General features: G+C 41.1%; 1 protein-coding gene and 1 non-coding gene across 3 annotated transcripts in view; both read right to left on the minus strand.

Annotated features, from left to right (window-relative positions):
* The window catches only part of PITPNB (phosphatidylinositol transfer protein beta), a 61971-nt gene extending 49072 nt beyond the window's left edge, over nucleotides 1-12899 (minus strand). Inside the window, exons 1-3 of one of the 2 annotated variants that reach the window (XM_019950370.3) lie at nucleotides 12793-12899; nucleotides 8101-8131; nucleotides 5109-5254 (exon numbers count right to left, since the gene is read on the minus strand). In XM_019950370.3, coding sequence (XP_019805929.1) covers nucleotides 5109-5254; nucleotides 8101-8131; nucleotides 12793-12812 — 197 coding nt within the window. In that variant the 5' untranslated portion in view covers nucleotides 12813-12899. The remainder of the gene's footprint in view (nucleotides 1-5108; nucleotides 5255-8100; nucleotides 8132-12792) is intronic. The other variant, XM_019950371.2, reaches the window with a different exon arrangement.
* Nucleotides 1114-1232, minus strand: LOC117307746 (small nucleolar RNA U109). The gene has a single exon (XR_004521627.1). It is a non-coding gene; the product is annotated as a small nucleolar RNA U109 (small nucleolar RNA).
* Nucleotides 12900-15798: the final 2899 nt, after the last annotated feature.

Genomic DNA, 15798 nt, shown 5'->3' on the forward strand with positions numbered 1-15798 from the left:
TGAATGAAGTTGACTAGATTATAATGCTTATGGGGAATAAAAAACAGTAATGCTGATTTTCCCCAAGAAGGAAGAGAAAACAATAGCAAAAGGATTGGTCAGTGTGTCTGTATGAGGTCTCAGGACAGCTGCAAGTTTTTCTCTGAAATACCATCTTAAAAGCTGCACCACATTTCCTTGACCAGCTTCAAAATTCTTCAACCAAAAAATTCTGTCTCACCTCCCCACCATCCACTATTAAGTGTATATTAAACAACCTTAGGAAACGTCCTCAAACTTTTTTGGCAAATGGGGTATACAACAAGACAAATATGTATGCATACAGAAATACCTGATTAGGTGTCAAATGGAGAAGTGACAAAAAGTGATGGTGTTTAAGGAAGAAGGATCAATATGAATGAAAGTAGTCAAGGAATGCACGGGACAGATCTGAGCTGTGCTCAGGAAACCAAGCAGGTTATGAGCAACCTGACAGGGGCGGAACAGGTCACTTCTCGAGGACAATAAAGAGATGGGCTTGCTTAGAGCCAAGGGTTTTTACTTTGGACAGAGTTATAACAATTGGAGATACATGGGTAATCTTGAGTAAGTACCTTGTTAAGTTCAACTTTATTTTGGATAAAGACTGGCGACTTTAAAGACTTAGGAGAAAATGGGATGTGGTGAAATCCATGGTCTTGGAAGAAATTTCTCTGTAAACTCTTTTGGACTTCACTTTAGGAAATGGAAAATTTCCTCCCACAGGGCTCAGCAGTAAAGAGAGCGATAAAGAGGAGCCACAACGCCTCCTGGGTTCCTGGGCTATCTCTGCTACCAAACAGCAGTGACATATCAGCCAGCTACTGAAATCTTAGTTACTGGACCTAGTTTCCTCACTAGCAAAGGTTGACATGGGGAATGAATGAGCTCCCACCTAGAGCACTTACAGTGACCAGTACACAGGAAGTACTAGATCCTCTGCTTAGAATCACAATGGGTGAACACTCACTATAAGTTATCAAAGGAAATGGAAAGAATATCATCCCATAAGAGGACTATTACCTGAGACTCAGGGAAACCAGACATTTGAAATGTCCCTTGCGATGATCACTAAATTTTGTATTTATTTTATTTTTATGTAGGAAAAATATACTACTCAACCTCTACTGTAAGGCTGGTAGCCCTGAGAACTCCTTCTTTAACGTAGCATGTTATGGATGTATTAAATTTTGAATTTTTTAATACTTCACCAAGATTGTTTCTCAATCTTCTGGCTGAGATTAAGTGTGTATATCTTACCATGAAGTGTTTTTTGCTGAAATGGGAAAGCATACTGACCAGGGAATTCAGAGACCTCGATAGCACTTGGTAAAGCAGACCTCAGAATTCAAGTGTCCCAAATGTAAAGTAAGGTGCTGGCAGCCTCAGCCAACCAACTTACCCAGCAAGGTTTGCCAAGTCTGCAAGCCTGTCTATCAATGCTATACAGTGACAGTGCACAGAGCACTATAGGTTTCCCAATGGAATAAGTCCTGGAAAAGGGAACATATATTTCTGGACGCAAATTTAACTTCCTCAGGGAGAGAGAGCTCTAAAACTCTCTAGGGACTGTGGGTATGTCTTCAGCATGCTGAATGGATGCCCTTGCAGGACACTGAAGTCTGATGGGGCTGTACTGCCATCCCTGGGCCATGCCTGTGGTCTTTCCTCCACAGGAAGGCCTGAGCACTTGCTGCTAAACGATTCTTTACCCTTCCATAACAGTTATCCTGGGGCTACTGTGCCTTCAGTATGACACTGATGACTTTGAGCGTGGACATCTGATTGCCCTTGCTCCATGACCTCCCCTACGGGACCACAGCGACAGTGGGTCCCTGTTTTGTCTTTATTAACAGACAGCTTTTTTATCGTTTTTCATTACCACCAGAGTGGCTATTATCTGCCACACTGCCTGAGATCCATTACTGCCACCTTCTTTCCTTCTTCCCTTTCCTGTCTCATGCCTCTCCACGCTTCCATCCAGAACTGCCATCTCAGTGTGACAAGGCCAGCCTTCTATGAGCATCAAATAGTCCTCACCATCCGATCAGACCCCATCTCGCCCTTCTCATGGGATACCTGTGCTCATCAGTGCAGGCCCTTGAGACTGTGACTTGTGACCAAAAGAGCATGGGATTAGAAATCACAGAATCCAGGCTCAGTCTCCATCCCACCACTTACTACCTGTGTGACTTCGAGTAAATATGAAACTTAGTGCCTTCTTATGTATAATGTGTATACTGCCCATGTCTCAGGACTGCAATGAGGATTAAAGGAGTGCATGAAAGGGTGAAACCAAAGGGTACTGTGGAATGATTTCAGCTCCTTCTAGGAATGAAGCAGCAGCTCCAGAAGCCAGACTGTGCTGGGAGGGTGGCCTCCACAGCCAAGGTTTTCCTTTATTTAATTGCCTGAAAGGAATTCCGAACCTCATCCTAATAATCCCTCCATAATAATAATATCTCTTGCACTAACCATATTTATACAGCCCTCTTGAACTCAACAGATCCATTATGTATGGCTGGAGTGTCACCTAAATCGGATATTTCAAAATTAATATTTATCATTCTTTACTTTCTCATTAAACAAAAATACAGAAGAGTAAAATAAATTTAAATCACCCGTAACTCCACCACCAAAGGAAAAACATTCTTAACATTTTAATGAATCTCTTTCTAGGCATTTTTCTGATTAACTTTTAAAACTATATACAACATATTATTTATGTACAAATTTAGCAACTGGTCTTTTCCATGTAATAATATATCAAACATTTTCTCAATATTCCAACTCTTAGTTTTCAAACGAAGGATATTTTGAATCTATTTCAAGTGTATACGGACATCACAGACCAACAGAAAATTTTACATATCAAACTTTTTGGTTTATTTTAGATGCTCCAGAGAGTTGAATGTTTATAATAAAGGGAGTTTTTATATATTGGTTAAATTCAATTAATGAGTAAATATAAAATGCTAGAAAAGTAAGCTGAGTAAGCTGAGTAAACATAAATAAATTCAATACTATAAATATTATAGGTTATACCATCTAGAATGCTAAAATTCTCTCAAATGGCACATTTTTAGATATGCTTAAGGTGCTAACAAATTAACAGAAACCATGAATAACACAGTCTTTATGGATAACTGATTAATCAAAGTTATTGCCTTCATTCAAACCTGCATCAGAAACAAAGAAATGCTGCGTTCTAAGCGAAAATAAAAGTAAAATTTAAGGTTCTACAAAATGATGACCCACTTTATATTCATGTGTCATTATAAATGAAGCAATAGCCTCAAACAGAGAAAATACGAAAAATACTAATAATCACAACTTATCTGCAATTTTAAAAACCTCTATAAAACCCTGGCATTAATCAACATGAAGAGAAGAAAGCCAAGAGCAGAGCAGATTCCCTCTTCCTTTGATAAACTGGGGACACTACTGACAAAAAAAGACGCTTAAAAACCATTACTGATCTTTCACCCTTGGATAAATATTGCTATGCATTTTCTATTTTAAAATATTTATGCCAAAGACAGAGATTAGACTGCCAAATTTAGGAGAATGTGCAAAAGAACCTCTGCAAACAAAAGAGATAAAAACAATGAACAAAGGATTTGAAGGGTCAAGTCACACAGGAAATTCAAAAGGCCAAATTAATATGAAAAGACATTCAACTTCACTAATAAAGAAATGCAAATTTAAACAAGGGGCTATTTTTTTGTGTATCAAATTGGCAAAAATTAAAAAGATAGAAAAATATGGGAAAACAAATGTTCTCAAACTCTTGGAAGGCAATCTGGCAATAATATCAAAATTTTAAAGGAGCATGGACTTCCAGCAATCCTACTGTAATGAATTTCTCCTAGAGAAATAGTAACCTAAGGCATAAAGACTTAAAGAAATACTACCTGTAACAGACAAAAAGAAAAATACCTAAAACACCTAAATCAACCTACCATTCAGAGAATGGTTAAGTAAACTATGCTTATGTCCACACCAAAAAATTTTACTCAGCTTTAAAAAGAATGGAAAGGGCATTAAATAATAACAACATGAAAGGATGCTCATGATATATCACTGCATGAAAATTAATGCAAAGTGCATAACCATATGTATGGTATGATCCCATTTGCTGTGGGAAACAATAAATGATACAAGTGACATATTTCAATGTTTTTTATTAATTAATTTATTTATTTTTGGCTGTGTTGGGTCTTCGTTTCTGTGCGAGGGCTTTCTCTAGTTGTGGCAAGCGGGGGCCACTCTTCATTGCGGTGCGCGGGCCTCTCACTATCACGGCCTCTCTTGTTGCAGAGCACAGGCTCCAGACGCACAGGCTCAGTAGTTGTGGCTCACGGGCCTAGTTGCTCCGCAGCCTGTGGGATCATCCCAGACCAGGGCTTGAACCCGTGTCCCCTGCACTGGCAGGCAGATTCTCAACCACTGCGCCACCAGGGAAGCCCTCTATGTTTTTTAAAAACTTATTTGAATACGTATAGAAAATGATCTGTAAGGATAAACTCTAGGCTGTTTCTAGTTTCTCTCTGGAGTTATGGGTGTGTGATGATGTGAGATGGGGACTAAGTTTTTAATTTATAATCTTCTGTTTGAATTTTTTAATAAGCAGACAGATCACTGTATAATTTAAAAATAACTAATAAAGGGCTTCCCTGGTGGCACAGTGGTTGAGAGTCCGCCTGCCGATGCAGGGGACACGGGTTCGTGCCCCAGTCCAGGAAGATCCCACATGCCGTGGAGTGGCTGGGCCTGTGAGCCATGGCCGCTGAGCCTGCGCGTCCGAAGCCTGTGCTCCGCAACGAGAGAGGCCACAACAGTGAGAGGCCCGCGTACCGCAAAAAAAAAAACTAATAAAGGGGGAGAAACACTCTCAAAAAATTAAAATGCAACATATTAGCACAATGAAAAAAAATTCTTTGGGGGGGGGGTCACATTACAATTTTTTAAAGCACCTCAGCACATCTACTAGTGAGTTAGGTAGTTACATACTGAATAAGTAGGCTGGGTAGTCAAAGCGTGATTGTTTAATATGATGACTAAGCACCAAATGTGAACACCCTGCTTACCTCTTCAGGTGATAAATTTTGTGTGTATACTGTCCCTTTTCTCCATCCTTTTCATAAGGTTCATTCTTTAAGACTTCAATTCCTTCTCCACCACCAGTCTCATTCTTACTGGCTTCTGCAACAGAGTAAAGCTGCCCAACCTGATACTGAAATATCAGAGAGTACAGAATTTCAATAAGTCAGCATAAATGCAGGAACTTCCTGTGCTAAAATCTTATTGTAGATATAGAAAAGCACATCCAAACCATTTAGCACATGTGTTCTATATGAAAACATGACTCAAATCAGAAATCAATATGTTTAGAGAGACAAACACCAGATGATCATACAGCTTCAAGAAACTATAATATTTTACAAGATTTCCATTATTTAAGAAAACTGTTGGTTACAAATATTCTGGTGCTTTAACATATACTATCCACTTATCAAGACATCTTGACACTTGTTTCAGTTTTTTGAATAATAAATATACATTTGTATTTTCCAAAGCATTTTCATATCTATTATACCTCATTTAGTTTCACAAACTTCTAAAGAAGGTATGGAAGGAACATAATTGTTACTTCGCCAAATAAGAAAGCAGAGCAATCAGAATACCGTTCTCAATAATGAGGAGGAATATACAGTGTAACAATAAAAGCCTGCAAGTACAAAGAACCATTACAGTCTAAATTTTAGTACACCTCTGGGGTGTTCTTTTCCATGCTTATGTATATGACATGGCTGATTTGGCCCTTGCCCACCTAAACACAAACAGTACTGGGTATCCAGGGTCAGAACAGTTAATTGTGAAGTTCTCTAGTAAACAGAAACTGTTTTTAAAGTATTTATAAATATCCAAGTATTACCATAAAAGGCAAGAAATTGCTGATAGTGGTTTCTATTTCATTTTAAAGTGAATGAGAATTCTCAGTGGACTTCACCCATACCTGTAGGTGGGCAGTATTGTTCTATGCCAATCTGGAGTTTCTAACAGTTCCAACAAATGATAAAAAGCAAAGTTCTTGTGTTCTAATTTGTTCTAGTGACTCAATCATGGCATTATCTCCAGTCTCTACAAATTTGGCTAAATTTCTTCCTTCCAATGAAGACAGCCTTGAAGAAAGGTTTTTTTCTTTTTTAAGCATATTTTCAAAGAAAAGCTACCTCTCAAAAGTAATAATTCAAAACTAACATTTTATTTGAGGAATAAAAAAACAGGGGTGGTTGTAAGCTTAGTAAATATTCATATCTAAAAAGCCCATGGGAGTATGATGCTATCTTGCAGGTTAATTTACACATACACACACACACACACACACACACACACACACACACACACACACACACACACACACACACACACACACACACACACACACACACACACACACACACTCAATTTGGAAAGATTTCTTAAACGCATCAAAAAAGTTTTTGTAGAGATTTTAGACTGCAGAAAGGGCTTTTTTCTTTTGGTTTTCATGATACAACACCAGGGTTAGTCCAGTAATGCTACAATCCTTACGTCCTTCAAAATATACTTCTCAACACTGTGATATTTTGAAAACATGATTAAAATGTCTCTAAGCCAGAGGGTAAATTTGATCTTGGTCAGGAACAGAGTAACAAAAACTTACACAGGAAGGACAACAGTATCCAAAAATATGCTATTAATGGACTGATATTTTGCCACATGCTACTAGGCTCTCATTCTCATTTTTAAGGATAACTTAAAGACAAGAGGCATGTTTTATTAAGTCCAAATATAACAAAAAGCTGAGATTATTATGGGTGACAATACTAAGACTCAGAAACTAGCTGAAACCAAAAGAAAAATTTAACAGAAACAAATGTCAATTTCCACATTCAAGTTCAAACAATTGTACAAGTAAAGAACAGGGGTGCCTGGCTTGTCTCGAGTGTTCTAATTCACTTTAATACAGAAACCTCAGGCACTACTGAGGTACATGCGGCTATGTTCAAGTCTACATGAAACAGTGACACACAGCTACTCCTTTTAAGTTCCTGCATTTTATTTTTTTTCTGTCTGCCTTCTGTCAGCTGTCACATCTTAGGTTATCAGTTTGTTTTGTCCCACTTCCAATTCACTGCTTCTAATCGAGTGTCAGCTCTAGGAAAACCAGATAACCTAAGAGTGCAAGCTGTGCGCAAGTTACAGAAGGACCCAAAGGCCTTTATGGGTTTTCCTACACGTATCTTGATTTCTCAGAAGCTGTCTCTGCTTTTATCCTCATTCCTGGCTATACTACAGAGAGCTACAACTGCAGGACATGCAAGTTCTGAATAGGTGATGCATTTCTGTACCGTGCAGATCAAGGGAGACAATGATCTCTCACGGTTCTGTGGTCAGACTGTGTTGGGAACACTTTTTCAGTTGGGAGCAACAACTACAGCACGTGCAGTGAGCGGTGAGACGAGCTTGTGAGTAAGTCTGGAGATCACATTATATTAGGCCAAATGAATGTGCTGGGAATGTTTAACCTTGTGACCTCACGCAGAAAAGATGGAACAAAAGGGCCAGGAGGAGGAGAGAGAATTGTCCAAAAAATACCCTGAAAGGTCACCATGTGCAAGACAGAACAGGCTTACTTCTCTTCGCTCAAGTGGAAGGAACTGTAAACAACAGGCAAACTTTATAGGAAAGCAGATTTTGGTTTAAAGTAATGACAAATGTTTAAAATATTTAACAGTAAAGTAGGCTGCTTCTCCAAGCAGCAAGTGACTTAACCCTAAAGTGCCTAAGTTGAGGCTGGAACCTTCTTTCTCTGGGATACTGTAGATAGAACTCCTGCACCAGACAGGAAGTTAATCTACATTCTGAGATCCTTCCAAAACAAGGCAGTGTTAACAGAAATTCATTTACAATGAATTATCTCTAACACATCATAATTCACTCTGTCACATAAACTGCAAAGTAAAGGTAAATGAATACAATGAAAATATGTCTTTAGATTAGCGTATCAAAATAAACTATGTAAGCAAGACTTACCTCCTGAACCGAACATGGCAAAACCACACGGCTAAAAAGACAAAAGAATAACAAATATGTTAAACATGAAATAGTTGGCTTTAAAACACAGATCTCCACGATTAAAGAGGTTTCGTTTTAAATCCAATGATAGCTTAGTACAAGATGTTGTTTATGGAAGAGGGTCTTTGCAATGACTACAGCTCTAAATAAGAGTTTTTAAATGGGGGAAATAAAACTACCCATTCCTGGCTCTCAACAATCACTTGCATTTAGCATCCTCATTATACCAGGACCCCAAAAACGCAGTTGTAGAAATTCTTGTGAGGAGTAAAGGAACAAGAGAAAACTCATCACTGAACATTGCAGGGTACAGGATATATTATTTGTAGACTGCCTGGTCAGGTTGTCCTTGTGAAACTTTAAGTATGGTTTCATTCTCCATCTATGTATTATGCATTTTGTTTTTATGATACTTTCTCCCAGAATACGTCTTGAATCTCACGAATGAATGCCTCCAAAAATTGTTCCCACTACCCAATTATTCCTCAATTTTATTAGAAAAACAAGTAAAAGGTCCTTTAGACTTAGTAAGAAAAAACTTTACCATGGAAAATACATTGAACTTTACAAATATAACCCCTTTTCAATATAAGGTTTCTGTGTTTGATCTTGTCCAAGAGTTTGTTACTGTACATACAAAAGGACCAGTATAGAGGCATAATGCTCCTAAAGATGAATTCGAAAAAAGAATTCTATGATGTATTATTTTATATATCAGGATATTGCATTTTATCTCCAGATTTTTATAGGGAAGTACCCTCACACTTATTTCCACAATAAGCTCTGAAAACCAAGGCCATCCCTGAATATCAAATGTCTCATGATAATAGCTGGTGTCCAAGATAGCAACTTTTTCTTGTTTGGCCTGGTCATTCTTAGACTTTTCCCTCCATCAAGCTACCATAGCAGTGCCATTTAAAATCTTATTTAACTCTTTCTACTATGAGGAGAGAAAAAAAAATATCATGGCATTCACCTCAATTTTCATTTTACAGAAAATTCCCAGTAGTTTTCCTCATTCCAACTTCTCTTCAGCTCACTTTTCACCTGTTTCTCTCTCCTTAGTCTCCTCAAACAACGATGCTTGAAAGCCCACATCACCTTAATCTCCAACACGTATAAAACACGTCTCCTGTTACTCCCTCCTCCTTGACTACTGGGGGGTCACTCATCACTCTGTCTTTCTGATAATGGTCATCTAAAGACAACGAACATTCTCAAAGTCACAATGGTTACTAATTTTTATTCTCATCAAGAATAAACTTGTTATACAAAATCCTTCCAAACCTAATCATTTTAGCTGTCTCCTCAGGGTACACACTAACTTGCTCACTGTCTCAGTAACAGAAAATGAACTAGGGCGGAGGCAGGGGGAAGACTATGATACAGGCTGGGAGCATATTTTGGGAGATACAGACAAAGATACAGTTTGGGAGCATATTATCAGGGTCTGGAATACAATGGTAAGAAATCTATTAAATTTATTAGACAACAAGGAATCCTGGAAGGTTGTTCCAAAAGGTAAGTGACATAACTACAGCTAACCTGAAGGCGTCATCTGTAGGTGGTTAAAAACATTGAGAAGCAGGAAGGTGAGAAAAAGCCATCTTTTGGGAGGCAGGGCAAGGATGTACAAAGGTCCAAATGAGGATGCTGGGATGCAGAGGAAATGGAAGGAAAGAACAGAAAGGAAACAGTTAAAGACTTCCCTAAAGTTTCACAAAACCAAAGAATCACTGCTGAGTAATTTTAACAACTACTCACTAGTAGGAAGATCCCTATTTTTATATACTAACACTTTCAGGGAAACTTACTTCACAAAATGAAAATGACTGATAAAGACATTATGAATGAATGATGAGTCAAGTAACTTCTTCAAGATTTGCTTAAGAAAAAGTAAAAGAGAAAAGAAACAGGCTTTGATTTTGTATTATTATTCTAAAAGCAGTATTCAACTTTTAGAGCAATTTGAAATTTTTCAAACTTCTCTGAAAATCCTTCTAAAATAATTTTCCAGATCGAACTACAAATAGTTCTTTAAAACCAGGACTTTTACACTAATGGCAATTTCATCTATTGCTTAAGCAACAACCTGAAGGGAACTCCCCAACCTGAGAAAGTTATTTCTAACCTTTTAATTCATGTCAAAAATAGATGGCATTTTTTAAGACAGCAAACATTTGCCAAAGTATATTACAGTTTACCAACATCTTCACATAGGAATGACCTATTCATTGCTCCTGACCAAAAACAATTTTAGAAAGTTGACGTGTGAGTAGGAAGAATCATTTTTTTTGTTAAAAAACACTGAGTTCTTACAGTGTGCTAGACTAGATGCTGTGCGGTACCGGGAATACTTAAATAAAGTAAGAAACAGCCTCTGACCTCAAAAAGTCTAGGAGGAAAATGGGAATTCCCTAGCGGCCCAGTGGTTAGGACTCCATCCTTTTACTGCCAAGGGACCAGGTTCAATTCCTGGTTGGGGAACTAAGATCCCACAAGCCACGCCTCACCCAAAAAAAAAAAAAAAAACTCTAGGAGGAAAAAAAAAGTCTAGGGGAGACATACATGAGGGAGTGAACATTAAGAAATATAATTGTATAACTCCTCCAGAAAAAGTATTACACCTTGAACACATTTCAACACTTGTTACCTCGGCACATTAAAATTTTTATAAAGAAAGTAATGATTCACAAAAAGCACAGCATGCAAATTCCCAATGAGAATTTCTTTCCATGATTTAGCCTGATACTACTCACATAACTGTCAAAGGGATCTACTGAACACTTAATTCACATTTTAGGAGGGAGGAAATAACTAAGAAAAATGACTAGATCTATGACCTAAAATCAGTTCTGCAATGCACTTGCTATGTGACTTGGGCCAAGTCAATTTCCTCCTGTCTTATTTCCTCCAGAAGTCTTAATATCTGCCACTTATCAGTTACAAAAACTTCAGAGTAATAAATGAGATAACACTTGCATGATACATTGTACAAACGACTTGGAAGAAAAATTTTTATAAATCCAAAGTTCAATACTATAAATAAGCTTTAACTGAAAATGTGTCTTTTCTCAGGATCCCTGTCACTGAATAAAGTTATAATTTTTCATTAATTTATTTAACAAATATTTATTGAACACTTACTATGTGCTGGAGACTATTCTATGAGCTGAGGATGTGAGAGTGAGCAAAACAGACAGATTCGTGGAGTTTACATGCAGTGAGAGAACACATCTAGTAAAATAAAAAAAATAATCATTGTGCTGCATGTTAGTGGTGATAACTGCTATGGAGAACAATAAAGCAGGGAAGGCAAACACCAAATGGGGGGGGTGCAATTAGATCTTCAGAGAGGGATTCCCTAAGATGATATTTAAGCAAAGACCTGAAAGGAGGTGAGTTAGTGAGATGAGGGAAGAGCTCTTCATGCAGAGGGAACAGCAAGCAGAAAGGCCCCGAACTGAACTTTTCCTGGAGTAGTGGAGGAACAGCAAGAAAACTTGTGAGCTTGGAAAGGACAAGGGAAGGGACGTAACTGAAATCACAGCACAAAACAGTGTTAAGACCTCCTAGGCTATAGTAAAGGCATTGGCTTTTATTCTCAGTGAGATAAGGAGTCTGAAGGATTTTAAGCAAAGAAGCGACAGGAGTGACTTTTTAAAAGAAGTTTGAGAACTAACACTAAAAATAAGCTGTCCGGAGTTAGCTAAATTAAGCCAAGAATTTTAAGAGTTTAAAATCAAAAGAGCATTTGAAAAACCCAAGAACGGGCCACACTCGAAATCCCTAGCTGCCCAAGGGATGCTGACAACACGAACCAGCTGTGACAGCTGAACATTCCCTACCAACCAGATTTCCTGTGATATTCACAATCCCTGCCGGTAGGAAATGCCATAACTTTTCAACAAAACCACTTCGCCGGTCTGATGCACCTGGAAACCCTTTTATCTGACCAACCACATGTTAACGCCTCATCTAAACCCCGGGAAGTACACAGAGCCCAGAGTGTCACCCCATCTTAAAGATGTAGAAACTGAGACTCAGAGCAGAAAGATGGCTCTCCCGTGAAGGGAGAGCTTCACTGCCCAGTGAAGAGCATGTTTTCCGGACTCTCGACTCCAGCATGAACTTCAGGGCACCTACGTCCCACCTCCAGCCCCGACACCAGGGCTACCTTTACCTGGCAAGCCCACCTCCCGCGGGTTACAGACAGGCTCCACCCCGGACGAAAACCCACAGACCCATCGCGTCTCCCCCACCCTTGGGCTTCGGCTGGGTCCCACCCGAGAGCCTGGGGATGGGCCCAGGTTCAGACTAGGGTGAGGGGGTTAGAGAGAGAAGGCGGGTCCCAGCGGAAACTCCCGGCCGCGCCTTCCTGAGCCACGCGCTGCAGCTGAGACCCTGCCGCCTCCGCCCCTGGGTGGGGAGAGGGCAGCACTGTTACCACGACAACGCCAGGGGGGCCTGGGGGCGCGCCGCGGAGGGGCCTAGAGCGGGCCGGGGGCGCGGGCCGGGGGAGGGGGTGCGCGCAGGGAGCGGCCGGCCCGAGGCTCGCTCCTTCTTAGGAATATTCCGCCACTTCTCAATCAATGATTCTCCCACCACAGCCGTCCCGGAACCTCGCTCACGCCCACCGATCCTACTCACAATTCTTTAATCAGCACCATCTTCCCGGAACCCCTTCACAGCTGCCGCCACTACCTCTACCACCGCCGCCACCGCCGCTACCGCCTCTCACGGCGCCTGCGCGGCCCCGCCCCCTGCCTCCCGGGCCGCTGCGGCGCCTGCGCGTCCACACCCTTCCGCCACGACCCGTCACGTCAGCGCGCGAGAGGAGCTGCTCGGCCCCGCCCCAGTTCCGCGCCCCGCCCTGGGCGCGCGAGGTTTCTACTGCGGCTGTGCGGCTCAGCGCGCGATAAGCGCGCGCTCGGTTGTCTCGCGTCGGCGATTCCGACCTTCAGTCAAGTTGTCTCGAGGTGGCTGTGCAGCCTACGCTCTCTGGTGAGTTTTCCAGTCGGTTCCCTCGAAGTCGTTTTCTGGTGACCAGAGCTAAACTTTCTCTCACTGCTCTTGAGAAGGAGGCCCGCCTTCTTCACAGACCCCTCACTTCAGAAGTCCGTGTTAAAGACTCGAGACGGGTCGGAGAGGGGTTGGACGGGTGGGCGGCTCGCGCGCCGGTTCCACGAGCCCAGAACCAAGCCGCGTACAGCTGTGGCTGCACGAGTTCCCAACGCCCACACCCCCTGCCCCCGAATCCAGAATCCCGCCGTGGCTGTGACCCGACCGCAGGGGCGTCCGACCCTCCCGACCAGCCCCCCGGGGGGAAAGGGGGTGCGCGCCCTTAGGTCCCGGAAAGGGGGGCCTGTTGTGGGGAGACGCTAGCGGGTCCCGGTGAAGGCCCCACACGACTCGGGCGCCAGCCTGAAAGCCAGGAGGTGGCCTTAGGAGGAGTTGTAGCGCAGGGTCACTCGCTTGCTCTGTGCTAGTCTCAGGTCTAGGCCCTGGGATACACCTGGAAGCAAAATAGACACTGTCTGTGCCCTCACTTGGAAACAGAGAAGAGAGAATTTGGCGTAGCGGTGAGTGCTCTTCCATGAATACGGTAACAGGGTAGAGGCGAAGGCAGAGCAATCAAGGGAAGGACTCTCCGGAGGCCATGGTTGAGCCTGATGTTAGCCCAGCCTGTGAAGATAGGGGAGGCATCCCAATTAGAGGAAAATAGACCGGGAGGCTGAAATACGCTTAGAGTAGTTGAGGAGCAGGTGGAGGCCAGGTGTGGCTAGGACGTCTTAAGTGTGCGGGGCAGTGGGGGAATAAGCAGGGACTAAGCAACTAGGCCATAGTAAAGAGTTTGCGTTGTATGCTAAGAACCATGAGAAGTTGTTGAAAGGTTATTAAAGGAATTTTAAAAATCATTAAAACACTTCTACATAAATTTATATGGAATACACCCAGGGGAGTTAGGGCTGCCTCCAGAAAAAGTAATAGTAGTGAAATATTTGCCTAAAGCTGGAAACTTCTCCTAAGGCAGTCGCTGGGATCCACTGAGTTTCTTTGATGTGTGAAGCACTATGCTAGTTATTGTGATGGTGAAGATTCAAGGAAGCACATGCTCTTACTTTCAGGGAGCTTAGAAACTAGGAGCAGCTTCTGTTGATTGGGAATCTGTTGTATGCCTTCTGTCAGTATGCTTACTGACTTTTTTCTAGATAAAAGTAGATAAAAAGTTGAGGCATGTAGACAATATTTAGGACAAATAATTGTTCTCAGTTATGGGAAGAAGGAGGTTATGGTCAAAACATAGAAGATACTTAAAGGTAAGAATAGACAATCTACAGATTTGAATACTATACCAATGAATATGAGCACTGGTAGATTTTTTTTAAGGTCCAAGGAGGTAATATTAGTTAAGTAGTTTCTCCCCAGATGTTTTGCAGGCGGAAGATATAAATAGCTTTAAAAACGTGAATAAAGTTGTGGTTGATGTGCTTAATTAGTCATTAAGAAAAATTAGAACGTTGCAGAACATTTCTGTAACTTCTGAAGTCTTCCCACAAGTGTTCACTAATTCCATTCTCTGCATAGTACAGGTGCTGCTCATAGTAACACTCATATGTTTGTAAAGTAAATGAAGAGATAGTGTGCTGGGTGGAGTATAAGTCTGAACTAGTGTACAGCATGGACATTGTCTCCATTCCCCATGTAAAGATGCATAGTAAAACAGTCAATTGAAAACCACAAGATACAGACTTCCTTGGTGGTGCAGTGGTTAAGAATCCGCCTGCCGATGCAAGGGACGGGTTCGAGCACTGGTCCGGGAAGATCCCACATGCTGCGGAGCAGCTAAGCCCGAGCACCGCAGCTACTGAGCCTGTGCTCTAGAGCCCACGAGCCACAACTACTGAAGCGCACGCCTAGAGCATGTGCTCCACAACAAGAGAAGCCACTGCAATGTGAAGCCCAGGCACCGCAGCGAAGAGTAGCCTCCACTCGCCGCAACTAGAGAAAGCCCATGCGCAGCAACAAAGACCCGGTGCAGCCCAAAATAAATAAATTAATTTTAAAAAAAAAGATAAATTAGCCAGTTTAGGTGTATGTATTTGTGGGCAACAAAAGATACTAATTCAGAATTAACTAGGTTGATAGAAAATATGAAATCTGTATACCTAAATACCTGTACATCTGCTTAAGAGATAAAAAAGGCAGAATGAGGGAATATTGAAGAAGACTAGAGAGTAGGAAAGACGAACCATCACCCCAAAATGACAAAGAAGGAAATATAAAGCAAAAGATTATGACACATGAAAAAATATAAGCTAATGGATTGTGTGGCATTTTCTTGTTTTAAAACTAAAGATGTTGAATCTTACGCATTTTTGCAAATATGGACATACGATGGGATATAACTTATTAGTAATTGTTTCCAGTTGTGGAAAAGATCCACCCTCTTTTTTAAGCCTGATACCTGTTGTCCCTTGTTCTAACTTTCATCCTTCAGCAAAGGTAACCTTTACACACAAGATGTCTAATTGAATTTAATTCTACAAGCCTCATAGAACCACCAGTCTCTTTACTTCTCGTATACAATTTGGAACAGAGCTCGTTACAGTAAGGATGATGGTAGATTTTACTGAGGCAAACCAATGAGCACAA

Source organism: Tursiops truncatus, chromosome 13, assembly GCF_011762595.2.
Source record: "Tursiops truncatus isolate mTurTru1 chromosome 13, mTurTru1.mat.Y, whole genome shotgun sequence".
Lineage (NCBI taxonomy): Eukaryota > Metazoa > Chordata > Mammalia > Artiodactyla > Delphinidae > Tursiops > Tursiops truncatus.